The following is a 15,246-nucleotide window of genomic DNA, read 5'->3' on the forward strand; positions in this document are numbered from 1 at the left end:
GTGTTTTTGTTAAGGTACAGCTTCATTCTTCTTGTTGTAAGCTACTTTATTTTATTGTCACCACCCCCTTTAGGCATCTGTACGTTGCAAATTGAGCAGCTGATTTCGCTCTTCAGCCAACACTGTGCCGTTCCCTGTAAAACCTACATTTGTGTTTAGACTTTATGTTCTCACGCTTTTCATCAACATCTTTTATCATGCTTCATCTTGGTTTTCAACTTTTCACACACGTGTGCTTGTTTAACCTGCACTGGAATTTGTGCGATTTCCTGAGACCACTGTCTGATGGTGGAAGGCCCTTCATCACTGTCCCCCTACATCAGGGAAGTATCAGTGCGTGAAAGCATTCCCCCCTATCCCCCTGCATGGAATTTCAACCCAATCTATGCCTTCAAGAAACAAAATTATATCAGTCTAAACGTAAAAAATAAAGAAAACCCTCTTATTCAACATATATCTGCAATCACCTGTAGAAATGATCTCCACTGATCTGATACTGTGCTTAAATTGCGAAGGATATCACACCTCATGTTTGTTGGACCCGCATATCTTGGTGTCGTTAACCCCCAGAAGCTTGAGCCAATAAAAACACAGAATTTTAATACAAAACAAAGCCTCCTTGTATCTCAAATCAGCCAAGTGCCACATAGTCGTAAGATCCCATCGCTAAATCTGGCCTATCTAGCCACTGGCTTATGCAACTAATTAACTTCACACACTAAAATTTGAATTTAAATTAACATTTGCAAGATATCATCAGGGGACACAAAGCACCCCACGAAGAAGTTTATGATGGGAAAGAGGGAGAAAAAAAAAGTGTACTAGAGGAGGCAATCGGTGAAGTAAGGAGGGCTTTTAGATGAGGGGATATCTCCAATTACAATCCACCGAAACACTTGTCAGCAGTAATGAAATGTTTGCTGAGAGGTTGCTATTTGTGGCTGTTAGATTGGATGATGCTGCTCCACTGCCCCCACTAACAATTATATTCCATGCATAAATTTACTTACCTTCATTTCTATTGTGTGAACCGTCAGCCAGATATACCTACAACTGTCCAAGGAACCAGAGAATAACGATACACTATTGTGCATGTACAGCGTGTGTGTGTGTGACACTCCCGTTCTCATGGAGCCAGAGAGGAACAGGGAAGCAAAAAATTTTAAATTTTAAAATGTTAAAAACAAGGGGGGGAGGGGGAAGAAAGAAAACTTCCGCTTCTTTTATTGGTTTTAAAGAATTACATAATGCATTAATCACAGTAAAGACAAACCGGCTTTCTCCGCATGTCATAATTGTGCAAGCTTACAATAAAATTTAAAATTAGATGCAAGATGTAAAACCTTTCTTATTTTTTTTTCTCTCCTCTGCTCAGCCTTTCAGCTCAATCGTACAGGGAACAGAACAGTAAAGCTTTGAAGAATGGATGAACTCCTTTAGCCTTCTCACTTCACACCACTGCCCAGAGTGGCTTGCATACAATCAAGGCTAAAATTACAAATTTGTCCAACACAATCATACGCGTTTTTTGTGTTTAGATCAGCACTTCAGTTGGGAGTGAGTGGTGGGGGAATTCGTAGCTGCTACGATTGGCTATCTGAAACATTAGCCAGGTCCAAATAATTTCATCAGCTGTGCGCAGTATGTATTTCCAATTACAGTGACATCACATAAACCTCATTAGTATAGATGCAACCTGCAACTTGATTTTCCAGTGCATGGTTTTCTCATCAAATTGATTACACAGACTCTGCAAGGAAGTGTACATACACATACAAATCCTTTGCATGTGCTACTGTAGACGAATATATATACACACACACAGGGATATATGTATATATACATATGGTTTTTTTAAGCATTTGTGATGTTACCCATAAACTGTTAACCAGTTTGAAAGTAACAGCATGGTGATCATCTTTGCTACTCATTTGTTAAAATCTAAATATGGTTACTTTAGATGACTACAAGCCCCCCCCCCCAAAAAAAATGCACCGTTCCCTCTCAAATTTTCCAGGAAAATACATCCGTTTTGTGCAAAATAAACCACTGAGTTCAGATATGCAAGTATCACGGGCACAGAAGCTTTGCATCCTCTTGCAGGTTCAATTACTGGCCTGTGGCAAATACTGATCCTATTCTAACAGTTTACAATGATTGACAGTGTACAGACCATTCAATGACTTCATGCAAGAGGAGGCAGAGGGTCAACCAATCGCACAGGCGTCTCACACGCTCACTAGACAAATAAAGAAAAGAGAGGAAAAGAAAAGGAAACACTCACGTACTACACCAACCACTTCAGTATAAACTGCAAGTCAGTAACAATAGTGTTGATTATTTACTCTTCTATACTACTGTGTATTGTGCTGTCAGGTCATTTCCCGTGAAAACTAACAGGTTATTTAAAACTATAATACATGTAGCACGCCCGTATACAAAAATGAAGCAGAGGATTTCAAGAGAAAAGGAGTTTTAGTCATTTCTTGAGAATTAAAGACATGCTTGTTCTATAATTGGAAAGATACAATGACACTGGGATATCACAGCACACCAAATTGGGAAAAGAAAAAAAAGAGGGGGGGATAAGTGCACATAAACAGGAGTCCCTTTGTTGAACTAATGAGGAGGTAGAGAGCCAATATCCAATTGTTCACTAGTCTGCCCATGTGGACACATGTGGCATCTCAGGTATAAGATTAGAAACTAAAATGTCTTTGTTCACTAACAAAGGCTTGTCTTAATTAAGGGTGATGCGACCACAACAAGCATCACAGCAGGTCAATATCCAACTTTTCCTTCATTCCTTTCCCTGTTTGCAACCATTTCTAACTACTGCACAAAAAAAAAAAAAAAAAAAAAAAAAAAAAAGATCCGGTACTCTGGTGTCAACCAATGCAGGACAGTTACTGTGTACAGACAGATATCAGGCTCATTGGTTTCAACTTTGAGGTAGGATCTAGAATTCCGAAATGGGGATATCGTTAAAGGGACCGAGCCGCAACAGTCGGTAATGTTATGATGCCAGCAGCGAGGGCTGGACAAAAATGTCTCAGTGAGACATGGTTGGCCCATTGGAGTAGTGTGTCTGTCTTGGTTTTTGTGTGCACGTGTGCACTTAAGGGTGGGGATTATTCTTATGTTGGGTTATATATTAGAGAAAAAAAAAAGTAACTACCTGTACAGCGTGCCCAACCAAAGGCACTATTTTCCATTTTTTTTAAAAAATGCCACCAAAGCTCTGTGCATGAGCTCACCCTGTCTTTGTTAATCACCCAGCATCCTCACCTAAGGGCTACTCACTGCTAAGGTGCCTTTCCTAACTCAAGCATTATTTTTTAGCAAGTCTACAGTAACATCGCTTGCCTCTGACATCTTGAATTGGCATGATATGCATTTTCATTGTTAAAAACTAGATTAACAAAGCATTAAACAGAATGACAGAAATAAATACATTTTATCTCATATAAATATGTGGGCCCTTACGTCCAAATCGATGCACATTAGGGTAAACAGTTCATGATATAAGCTGCCCTATTAGTTTTTTTGATACTGTAACCTTGGGAGTAGTACGGTTAATTGTGAACTGATCTCAGTGTTTATGAGTCACTAAATCCCACCGGTAACTATCATTCACTGTAAATTCCTGTGTCACAATGGGTTTAGTGAACATTATACTGTAATTTAATTGGAAGCCTTTCCCTTTCACCCCGGGGAGGGGGAAAAAAAATTGATCACATCAAGGAAGTCTGGTCCCTTTATACAGGATAATGTTGATTTAATGTCATATTGTAATTATGTATATATAAAATGCCTAATACAGACCCCAAAAGGAAACCTGACTGAAAAGACAAGAAGATAAAAGGAAAAATTCAAATCAGGTTTAAAGTTAATATGTTACCAATTTTTCCCATAGGCCTTTTTTTTGTTTGTTTTTTTTCCCCACTACGGCTCAAACCCTGGATTTGTTCACATACGTACAGTAATATATATTTTGTAATCTCTCAACGTCTCTGGCTATGTACAAGCTATACAAATACAGAGCAGGCTGAGGGCCAGGTTTTATAAGCTGTGCAGAGGGAGCAGTTGGTTGGGAAGTCTCCCAGTCTCCCGGCTCCTTCCCCCGCAGTCTGCCCATACAGGTGGCTGTTCTGCTTCACTTGCGATCGTCGATGGTCTTAATGAATTCCACCGCCGCGGTGAACTGCATCCACCAATAGCACTCCTCCCCACTCAGCCGGCTGGCGTAGAAATTATTGATGTACTGAACGGTGGACAGCAGGCAGGGCGGGTTTGCCTGGAGGGGAGGAGACGTGGGGATGGGCTCGCATTAGCCACTCAACGAAGCTCATGCAGCATCATATTTATATATTTTTTTACATATTTACATATAAAAATATACACAGCTTAGCAGCGGCGTTATGGTGTTTTGCCACAGCATTCATTTTTATGAGAAGTTTTTATGATGATGATTTTTTAATTTTAAAAGTCAACAAGTCATCTAAATTCTTACAATTAAAGTTGAAGAAATTACATTGTGGTAATAAAAAGGGAAGAATAAAGAACAGACTCACCCTAATAAGGACGAAGACGAGCACGGGAACAAAGTCGTCTGCTCCAGGGACAGAATCCTCGTTGGCCAGACTGAGGAGATTCATGATGGTGGAACACATCCGCAGTATACACTGGACTTTATCTCGTGGCGTCTTGTATGCATTGATGCTCTTAATCTCGGACTGTGCAGAAGGCCAGGGAGCTTCCTTCAGGTAAACCTACAACCAGGAAATTTTTTCAAAATCATCAGCTTTTAAAGTACCAGTATCTCTAAAGTATCTCCCTTCTTTGGTAACTGAGAATATGTTAAAAAATAGATATATATTTATACCTCTGGGATCTGAAGAGCTTTATGATTTGCTGTCACAACTTTTGAGAGTCGCTGGATATGTTCATGGAAAAGCCTGTGTGGAGGGGGGGAAAGACACCTGGGTTTAAGACAACAGTGAGAGAACGCAATCTGTCCAACAATAACACACATCAACTTACTTTCACAGCAACAACTGTTTACAAAGTGCTTTGACAGATGAGCAAAAGCAGGATACTAAGAAAGTAAATCGAAACAGAAAGCCAGACTTGAATTAAATGTAGTCACGTAATACAACGGAGTTGACCTACAAAACTTGCTTTCATGGATTCCACCACCATATATGAATGCAATCTGTTTATACATGCAATGTTCATACAAGAAAATGGGGGATATTTACTTAAATTTTGAAATTAGTCACAGGATCCCTACAGGGTATTTTTTACACCGAGCCAAAAGCCCTTTAGTGAACTTGTATAAAGGCCAAGATATAAAAGTTCTGCTATCTCTCGAGTTTCAGTTTTAAGTCCTCCTAACAGTTAAAAAAAAAAAAAGAAAAGAAAAGAAATCCAATACTGCCTAGTGAAGCACTTTGCCTGGCAGTGTGCTACTCACTGGTCTCTGAGAATATCTCCATCCTGATTGGGGTAGAAGGCCAGTTTAAAGATGCGGTTCATAACACTGCGTTCGATAGCCATCTGGGCATCCTGCAGCTGGTCCTCGCTTGCATACTGCCAAATGGCATCACGGGCCATGGCGCCGTACAAGTAGCGGAGAAAATCCTCCACTGCTGCCGTCTTGTCATCGGCTGCTGTGCACCCCTGGAACGCTGGAGAGGAGAAGGTGATTTAAGCCTCGCATCTTCAATAAATGACATTAGTATCTGTAACCGTCTTGCTGCGCTCGAGTTTGTGGATAGACTGCAGGCACTTCAAATACTTGGAAAAAAATTAAAATATTCTACTAACAACAATGTTAAAGTATTTAGTAATGTCACACTAGCAGGAATCTCTAATGTGGAGGACTAAGCAAAGCAAGAATTCAGTTCAACTAAATGTGAAAACATTGAAATACCTTTAATGAAATCGAGCATCTTAGACTCCATATGCTCGAGGAGAAGTCGAACACAGACTGTGGTGAAGTAGCGGTTTGCCACCTCTTTGTCTCTTAGCACCCTCTGGAGGAGCCTCTCCAAATGGGCCTGAGAGGTCTGCAGGCCCTGACGACACCTGGTTAGATAGGCTATGTATGGTGCCCGCTTTCTACAGGAAACAAAGAGAAACACGGGCATTTTATCATTTTCACTGTAGCTCTGCGTTTCATTACATTAAAAAAAACTAATTAAAACAATAAGGGTGACTTTCCAAACCCTCCAGATTTACCTGTAATCTTCTGCAATGGCAGCGAGCAGCTTCCTGCAGGTGCGCGCGTCAAAGCGGCTGACGCACCGAGTGGTCTCCTGGATCTGGGCCATCAGGTTCTTATCCTGAAGGTTGATGGCTTCTGCTAACTGGATCTTCAAGAAGCAGACAATCTCGTTTTCTGAAAACAGGAGACAGCATTGGACAACAGTGAGATATCATGTCAATGAAAGCCCCAAAGAAGAACGAGTAACATTAAAGTTTATAAATGTATTAAACCTATTTGATATCAGGTTTTGGTAGAACATCCTTTCCTTGCCTTTACTTAGTGACGTGTTAGAACACTTGCCTATTTTCGATTAAACTGAGATTATTTTATATGGCCACACGCGTATGACCATATTTCACTGAACTTTTCAACATCACCCATATTTCAACCTTGCCCAAAACCTTCAGAAGGTGAAGTTGGCACAGATTTGGTGTCTTGCTTAAGGACAATCTGAGCAGAATGGATGGTTGCCAACATTAAGGGCATGTGCCTCGCTCCCAATGGAAGTATGTGACAAAGATACCTACACTGTAGAAACTTTTGGTGCTGCTCTAAATTAGTACACTCTAACTTCTTGTTAAACAAGTTTTAAATGAATTCCACCTGATAATCCGTTTGTTTGTTTTTTTTTAAGTACTCAGTGGAAATATTCATACAAATCCAGCATGGCAGCATGTTCAGTTTAGTAAAATAAAAATCAAATGAAATGAAACCAGATATATTAACTATTGGGTGTTCAAGCACATTTACCTTCAGGATCCATGTGATCAGGCAGCCCATTCCGAGTAGTTGCAGGAGCCATGATAGGCAGAGCCACTGAGTCTGCAGAACACAAAGCCAACCTCAACTTCTTCTTTGCATCACTGTGGGGGAAAAAAATTAATTGAGCCCTATCTATGAATCATCTGCATCAAGAAAATTTAAGTGTCTGTGTAAAAAGAGCTTGGCTATGTGCTGGATTATGACCTGAAAGAGAACTTTGTTTCGTGCTGTTGTGCCGTCTGGCTGGCTGAGTCTGGGAGATCATCTGCAGAAATGTTCTGCAAAGTGTCTTCTCTCTGAGCGTCATGCACATTGTCCTCAACACAAAGATCTGTTAACGTAAAGAAAGCATAAATATATATCAATGTATTACGTCTCCTGCAGGTCTACCTTATGTGCATGCATTTTTTTCTCTGCTCTGACCTCCTGCACCATCATAGGAGGCTCCGGCTGTGGCTCCATCACTCGGGCTGGTCCTTTTAATGTTCCTGTATTTGTCCAGGATGTCCTCAGCTGCCTGGGCTTGAGTGCTCGATCTGAGCAACGGGTCATCTGTGAGGGTGAAAGAGGAAAAAAGAAGCTTGAATTCAAATTAAACTCACAGTGGCGGATCTCTGCTTAGCAATCAAGACTGAAAACAAACCATGACTGACCTTGCGGGATATTGTGGACAACTTCATCTTTCTCTTGTTTGTCCCTTTTCCTAAATGCTGCAATTGGAGCTGTGGGGCAGAAACGTGTGATTAACTAAAACAGAGTGGCAATCCATTCACCTGGTCACAAATCGCCTGTTGACAGCCACTTTTGTTAAGTCTTTGGTGTTTTTGTATGGGAGATGAAAAATCTTAGTGTGTAATGCATGGCATCTACAAAGTATTAGACCAGTGAATGCTTTTAAAAAGAAAAAAGCAAACATTTTGATGGTAATTCGACCTTTGGCTTAAAGCAGAATATCCCAAAGACATACTGTAACTAATTATAAAAGAGGTAGTGTATATGGATGTGCATAACCCTACTGACGCTTATTCTATTGACATAAAGGCACCAACACAGCAGAGTTACAGATGCTAAAATTGGATGACACACACACAGGAGACGTTGGGTGAAATATCTACATTCATATTCTGTTTTCGCCAGGGAGTAAAAAAATGAGTGAATGAATGAATAAAAAACATAGCGAAACACAGAAAATCGGGAGTCGATGAGAAACGTGACTGTGGGAACTCAGGCTACACCGTGTCACATCACAGCTCTACAGTTCTAAGGCAGCACAAAGCAGCAAGGCACGCAGCCGCTGGCTCCAGCAGTAAAGCTAGCTCGATGATGACAGCATGGAAGCGTTACCTGGGACTTCACTCTCAGCCGTCCAATACAGCACTGTGAGGAACACAACAGACAGGGTTGGCCTTTCAAGCACAGGCTGCTGCTCTGCGGGACGACTGAATCACCATGCAGAGCAGCAGGACAAACACAATGGCGTTTACAGAGGTGGCGGTTTAGACGTCAAAGCCCTTGACTTTTTCCAGTCCTGCATTTTATGAATATCAATCCAATGTTTACTTTAGAAGTACCATTAGCTCAAAGAGTAATAAGCACTAATTCTGTGAAGGCACAGCTCATTATTTCCCAGACAGATGTATGAGAGATGGTTGTTGAGTAGAACTCCAACAAGAGATGTGTCATCTATCAGTGCTGATGACAGAGAGGTCTATCTAATGACCATTAGCCACTGGCTGACAGCACTGCTGGGAGGGCTACAGCCATACAATCTACACAGCTAAAGCTCCTCTGATGACTGATTAGCTTTGAAAAGTCTATATAAATCTGCAGCTAGTGAGACCTGAGAGAAAAAGGACTGGACACGTCTCTAGAGCAACTTCAAACAACAAGAAACATCATTTTCCAACTGGAACATCAGCAATGGAGTGGACAACATGGATCATCAGTCTCTTTCTCACTTTATAAATTGCTTTTTGCTCTGCTCTTTAAAGTGTGATATTTCCTGTCCGTTGTGATTAAGAGAATGTTTTCTCCCCCCCCCCCCCCAACCACAAAACATATAAAAGGCACACTGCAATCACACTGATCACAAGTTCATTTCTCGGCACAGGGAAAGACTTGCAAGTAGCCCGTTTCCTTACCTTTGGGAATGGCTGGCACAAAACGTTTCTTCCACCACGGCCTGTTGCGATCAGATTTCTCATCGTCGCTGTCTTTTCTGTCCTCAACCTTTAAATGTAAATTAGCACATTACAATCAAACATTAGCAGGTGGTTTATTGAAAGCCGACTATGAAAGCAGCCCAACTACACAACAGTTCGTTACCTCTCCTTTCAGGGAGTCCTTGCTGGGGGATGAGGACGGACCCAAGGCGAAAGCCCCGGCAGGGTCGCGCTCTTCGACTGCGACCCGCCGGTTAAGGCCGGGGTCACTCGTGGGCCGGCGACCTGGGCACACGATGTCAGAGCTGCGGCTGCGGACCAGCCTGTCAGGGAACGAGTGGCGCTGCTTGGTGTGTTCCAGCTCTGACTGAGCCAAGCAGTGGGGTGTGAAAAGAGAGTGGCGAGTCTCCTGCCCCAGGGCACTGGCTTCAGGGATGGGAGGATCGGGAGGGGGGTGAGGGGGCCTGGCATAGTGCACTTTTGGCCTCACTATTGTTCCCGTGGAGGAGCCTGAGGTAATAAGGCAAGGGGGGGAAAAAAAGAAGAAAAAAAAGCACTGAGAAAATATTCAAGAAGCCCTAGTTTTGATTATATTTTCTTTGAGCTTTAAAGTTACCCACTTAACAGCTTACTGCACTCATTTCTTTCCCTCCGAGTGCATTTGTGGATCTTTATTTATAGCCCTAAATATACTAATAAAACTCAAGTCAATTTATGAGGGGAAAATTGCTGCTCTGTACCATAAAAGCTCACCTGCTTCTAAAGAGCAGTCCCTAAACATAACATTCACGAGAAACAAAAATGTGGGGGGACTGCTAAAGAGAGATGTAGGTGGGAGATGAGCCCTAGGTGTAGGCCACCTGTTCCAAGGGTAGACGCTCTCCTGAAAAGCTTCCAATGGCAGCCTCGTGCCATGAGCACAGTGGGACAAGGGGACAGTGCCAAAGAGCCTGGGGTGAGGTCTCTCAACCTGTCATCCCTTCACCTTGCCACACACAGACACACACACACACAACCACTACCATTCTTCTCTCAAACATTTCCACCTGCACTACAAACAAAATGCACAGAAGCCAGAACAAAGACTACTGAGAATAATTTGAGATTCTAAATGATGCCAATGAAGAGATATTTCACTTGCACTTACAGTAATATGTCCAGTAATTGGGGGTTGGAGTAAATTTTGCACAGCTCAAGCTGTTCTGCGATTCCATGACATTATGGCAGGGATTTAATGATACTCATTTTTAGCTCTCATTGGCTGTAGAGCATTCTGGGAGTGCAAATTACCTTCGGCGGTGGAGAGGGGATCAAACATGGCCAGCAAGGAATCAGCCTGTGAAGGTGGAGATGTCAGATGGTGTGCTCCTGAAAAGAAAAAAAACAACAACAAAGATATAGAAGACTATTCATTACAGAGCCGCTGAAATTACAATGCACACCAATATTCATTTTTTAAATAGGCCAATTTAATCTCAAGTGGGCCAGACCAGTACATCCAATGCCTCCATATTTCAAAAAAGTAAGTGAAATTGGAGCAATATGTCATCGGTCTACTGCCATCTTACTTCAGTGTGGTATGGCAGGCTACAGGCCGTGACCCAGCCTCTGGCTTGGATGGAATTAGTTAGTTTTATCTCCACTCAACATATCCTAAATGACCTGCAACAAAATGTTCCTGATGTGATGAAGTGAATATATTAGGGCGCTCCTCTCTGCACTTTCACATGTTGCAAAACCACTGAGCTGGTTGAATTGGTTGGGCCAGTATATTATGAAGTGCTGGTTTATCCTGTACCGTGGTCTCCAAAGTCAGCTCCCCAGCAAAGAGCATGCAACCCTTCGATATAACCTCAAGTCATATTTACAGTTTTAGGGAGCAAAACTGTGATTTACTTTGGTGACAGCTGTAAAAGTGACAGGGATAGATGGTGACCAGACAGACTCTAGACTGATGGTTTGGCCATCCTAGTGGGGATGTGACACACTCCTACCGTGGCCTGACTCCTCCCCATCTGGACTGGTCACAGAGTCCTTCCCTCCGAAGTCCGAGCTGCACTCTGACCTCAGATCCTCAATCTTGTTGGGGATATCTTCTGACGTTGCACTGATACCTGTGGCACCCCCCACACAAAACAGGTGTTTTGACATTCAGGACAAAAACAACTCAATATCACCTATGAAACAAGGTTTTTGGCAAAACTGCAAGTGCAATGGTTCTAAAACAAAAGAGGATATTTTTCTCTTTAGACTATGCTGTATGGCCTCTCTCAGCCGGGAACCCACTGGGACCTCTAAATTGGTAGCGTAAGCTCCCCGTGGGTTATGGGAAAGACACAGATAAGAGTGATCATCAGACGCATACTATCCATCGGCTGGATCCCGTGGGACGTTTTCCTGTGAGCTGAACCAGGAACGTCACCGCTGGCTTCTTAATCTAGGATACTACTTCATGCACGTCAACATAACACGTGCACCTGAGCCCATGGACAAGGCAATGAACATTAACCTCTGCGTCATACAGAAAAATTCACTTGGGCCCCACTATGCTGGTAAGGACCCTCCTAACAACATGACCACTCTTTCCACACCAGCAAGGAGAGTGTGAATGGTTTTATCTAACCCGAATTTAGCAACGACATTCCAGTAGAGAAACATAACGAAATGAGGCAAAAACAGAATGAGACCTTTCACAGTAAACAGAAGCCAATAAAGTAGATTTAAGACAAGGTGTTTATACCTGAGACGACGCTGAGGCCCGGTGTGCTGGGTCTTGAGCTGACTTCTCTGACCTCGGTGTCATCTGAGGTGCTGCCAACCCCAGAGCAGCTCTCCAGCTCCTGCAGACGCTCCTCCTGCTTCAGGTCTGCGGCTTCTGCACATGAAAAAACAGGGAAAAAAAATCTCTCTTATGAAAATGGCCACAAGACTCTGAACTTACTCAAGGAAGATTGCTGTGATGATAGTATTTTGCACTACCTTCTTTTGTACACACGGAAAAAGAAAACAACAAAAAAACAAATAAAGCATACATGATCATGTCTTATAACTGCCAATCCAAACAATAAAGCTAGTATAGCCAATTCTGTGGCTACCCAACGGAGCAGTTGGGTCGAACCCTGAGGCTCCACACTACTAGCGGTACTCATTTGCATGCTCGTTAGTAATAATGTGTTGTTGAAGTGCTCTTCGGAGTGTAGTTTTCTGCTGCCTAGCCATGAAACAAGCGCTCTACTTGAAGCACGCCTCCGATCCCGCCATTACAGAGAACAACAGGGGCGGCAAACGTAACCCAAAAAAAAAAAAAAAAAAAAAAAGCAATCAAGGCACTCATGCATGTCATTTCTGCACAGCACATATTGAAATGGTGTACTACTTCAATTAACATAAGGCCCAAGCTTTTTGAAGAAACACTGTTAATAAAGCTCTCGACTGATTTTCACAAAACGCTGGTTTTCAATAGAGGGACTCAAGCACGTAATCTCCCATTAACAAAAGGTTTGGTCTAAATGTTCAATTTGCAAGAACGGACTAAATATAATCTGCAACTCGTAATAATGCATTTGCCTTGCAAAGACACTGTAACAATGTTAATGATGCTTTGACTGATTAGTGACACACAAACACACAACACAAATGCACAAACCAGTTTCAGAGCAGTATCGTGCAAGTCGGAGCCAGATAAAGAACTGACACCATGTAAGCTGACTGAGGACAGCTGCTGTCCTTGCGCTTCCCTCCCCACTGCTCAACCACAGGTGCAAACACACCTGGTGGTCCCTCTAAGGAAACCCTAAGCTGCCTTTTACTGGCACTGGCAGATCTGCCCTGAAAGACAAGCAAGTGCATACAAATATGATGACAGATGCACGTGCACATTTTTGGTATGAATGCAGTGCAACCACACCTGGTGTCCCTTCCCCCCACCCTTCCTTACTATATGGAAGAAACATAAATATACTGCATGCATAAATAAGCACACATGTGAATGCAAACGCACACCTGAGACCTATAAGACAATACCCAATGAGGATGAGTGTGAAAACAAAAGGACACTGGAACAGCAGAATAAACCCTGGCTTCCCCCCACCTGAGTCACTAGGCAGGACCTCTACACTCCAGGCCTCGCTTGTGGTCTCTGAGATGGTGGAACCATAGGGGTCCAGCAGAACTGAACCCGTGCCAGGAAGACACAGCAAGCTGCCAAGCATATTTTCCGCAGCTGCCCCTGAGAACAGAGAAAGAGAAAAAGACAAAGAGTTAACCCCTTCGGGAGTGGGAAAGTGTATTTGGCATGATGAATGACTTACTTGTCAGTGCTATTAAGTCGACCAGTTCATGAAATAATTGTATCTATATTCACTCCATGACAGTTCGTTATGGAGAGAAATTTGCCTCAAAAGGGTTGCAGAGGATATGATCGATATGATACAATATGATCCACAAGCATATACTGAGATTTGCAAATGTGTGAAGTGATTTGTGTGCAACTTAAAGCCCAGATGTCCCAGTTTTACACTGGAACTGAACGCAGCTTACATTTGTGGAATTGTGCGAAAATGGTTGCGTTAAATTTGTCTCAAAACCCCACGTCGGCATGCGATGTGACGTGATCTGTGCGTATGAGGCAATTCGTCCAGATGTATTAAAGGTTATGTGAGCGAGCGAGAGAGAAGTTGTGTGTAGTTTTAGACATGTGTACGCACAGAAATGCTTATAAAGGTAAAATTATCAGATTCGTGAACGGAACTTAATAAATTGTGTGGAAATGATCAGTTTGTATTCAGATCGCTTTATCCTTGTGGATCATATCGTATGCATCTGCAGAGCTTTTGAGGCAAATTTCTCTCCATCGTTAATGTACTGATTTGAGGTGTAAACATTCAATAAAAATAAATAAATAAATCTTCAGGTCTGACTTTCAAACAACAGCAAAAAGGCCAGAGATAAGCAAAAATACTAGATAAACCACTCACTCGCAGAAGGGGGTTCAGAAGCAGTGAGCTTTGCACACAGAGAGGTCACATGCATTCCATGCTGGGACCCACAGGCACCTGCACCACTCTGCCAAAGGTCAGGGGTTAATAGTAATATCTCACCCTGCCCTGGCCTCTGGGGCCATGACTTTGAGCAGTTGATTAAACCTAGCATTATTCACAACCAAATTACTGCTTTGTCTACACTCCTGCAAACTCCTCAGCACAGCGTCCCCCTCCATCTCCGCTTGAGAAGCCGTGGCTTAACAAGGCGGAAGAATGCAGAGGCGAGGGAAAAGAGCTAGCAGGTGTGAGTGGGAGTGGGCGTCCAAGGCTCATGACCAGAAAGTCAACCTGTGGTAGCTGTGCCCCTGGTACGAAATGCTTCCACTTCGTGGCACACGCGTGGCATGAGCTTACATGCGTGCCAGCACCCAGGCAACAGTGTGTGCTGCTGTTGGCGGGGGCAGGGCTCTCATTGGCAGTGGGAGAGCTCTACCCCGCTGTCCGTGTTTACAGTCTTCAAGGTAGGGGCGCAGAGTACTTGTCTTTCAGGTGGATGATTAAATGAGTGGCACAACAAGAAGTGAAACAATTAGAATTTCTGCCTCATTATCATGGTAATCTTATCAGTGGGATAATGAGGTATTAATGGATATTTAATGTGCATCTCATAACCCAATCCCTTGGAGAAAACACATAAGGAAATCGCTGTAAATTCACTTAATGATGGAAAAGTCCCCCAACGCCATATTCCGAAGAATGAAAAATGGTGGATGCAAATGAGAAGGAACCAAGGTCAATAAGACTGCAGGGACTGAGTGAATGTCAGAGACAGAGAGAAAGAGAGCGAGAGAAATGGGCAGGGGAAGGATGTGAACAGAAAAGACAGAGAGAAAGAAGACAGGAAGATGAGGGGCTGAATAGGAAGAAGACTCAAATATTATCTCCACAGCTGGTTTAAAATTACATTAGCCTGATTTTTTTTCCCAACCCATCTTTCTCTGTCACACTTTTGGCTCAACAAAGTGCAGAAACTGAATCATCCTACGTATTAGCATACTATAATAACACA

The 15,246-nt window shown here is 42.7% G+C and overlaps 1 protein-coding gene across 3 annotated transcripts in view; it reads right to left on the reverse strand.

Annotated features, from left to right (window-relative positions):
* Window positions 1-1,202: 1,202 nt before the first annotated feature.
* The window catches only part of gapvd1 (GTPase activating protein and VPS9 domains 1), a 30,376-nt gene continuing 16,332 nt past the window's right edge, over window positions 1,203-15,246 (reverse strand). For 2 of the 3 annotated variants that reach the window (XM_006803105.3, XM_006803103.3), the window contains 16 exons: window positions 13,286-13,423; window positions 11,936-12,070; window positions 11,190-11,309; window positions 10,486-10,563; window positions 9,359-9,705; window positions 9,175-9,262; window positions 7,687-7,755; window positions 7,457-7,585; window positions 7,238-7,364; window positions 7,022-7,134; window positions 6,244-6,403; window positions 5,936-6,123; window positions 5,477-5,690; window positions 4,886-4,958; window positions 4,575-4,772; window positions 1,203-4,297 (listed from right to left, as the gene is read on the reverse strand). In XM_006803105.3, the coding sequence (XP_006803168.2) occupies window positions 4,157-4,297; window positions 4,575-4,772; window positions 4,886-4,958; window positions 5,477-5,690; window positions 5,936-6,123; window positions 6,244-6,403; window positions 7,022-7,134; window positions 7,238-7,364; window positions 7,457-7,585; window positions 7,687-7,755; window positions 9,175-9,262; window positions 9,359-9,705; window positions 10,486-10,563; window positions 11,190-11,309; window positions 11,936-12,070; window positions 13,286-13,423 (2,318 nt within the window). In that variant the 3' untranslated portion in view covers window positions 1,203-4,156. Of the gene's footprint in view, window positions 4,298-4,574; window positions 4,773-4,885; window positions 4,959-5,476; window positions 5,691-5,935; window positions 6,124-6,243; window positions 6,404-7,021; window positions 7,135-7,237; window positions 7,365-7,456; window positions 7,586-7,686; window positions 7,756-8,377; window positions 8,411-9,174; window positions 9,263-9,358; window positions 9,706-10,485; window positions 10,564-11,189; window positions 11,310-11,935; window positions 12,071-13,285; window positions 13,424-15,246 lie in introns of all 3 variants that reach the window. The other variant, XM_087849020.1, reaches the window with a different exon arrangement.

The sequence above is a fragment of the Neolamprologus brichardi genome, chromosome 12 (assembly GCF_056152115.1).
Source record: "Neolamprologus brichardi isolate AB-2024 chromosome 12, ASM5615211v1, whole genome shotgun sequence".
NCBI lineage: Eukaryota > Metazoa > Chordata > Actinopteri > Cichliformes > Cichlidae > Neolamprologus > Neolamprologus brichardi.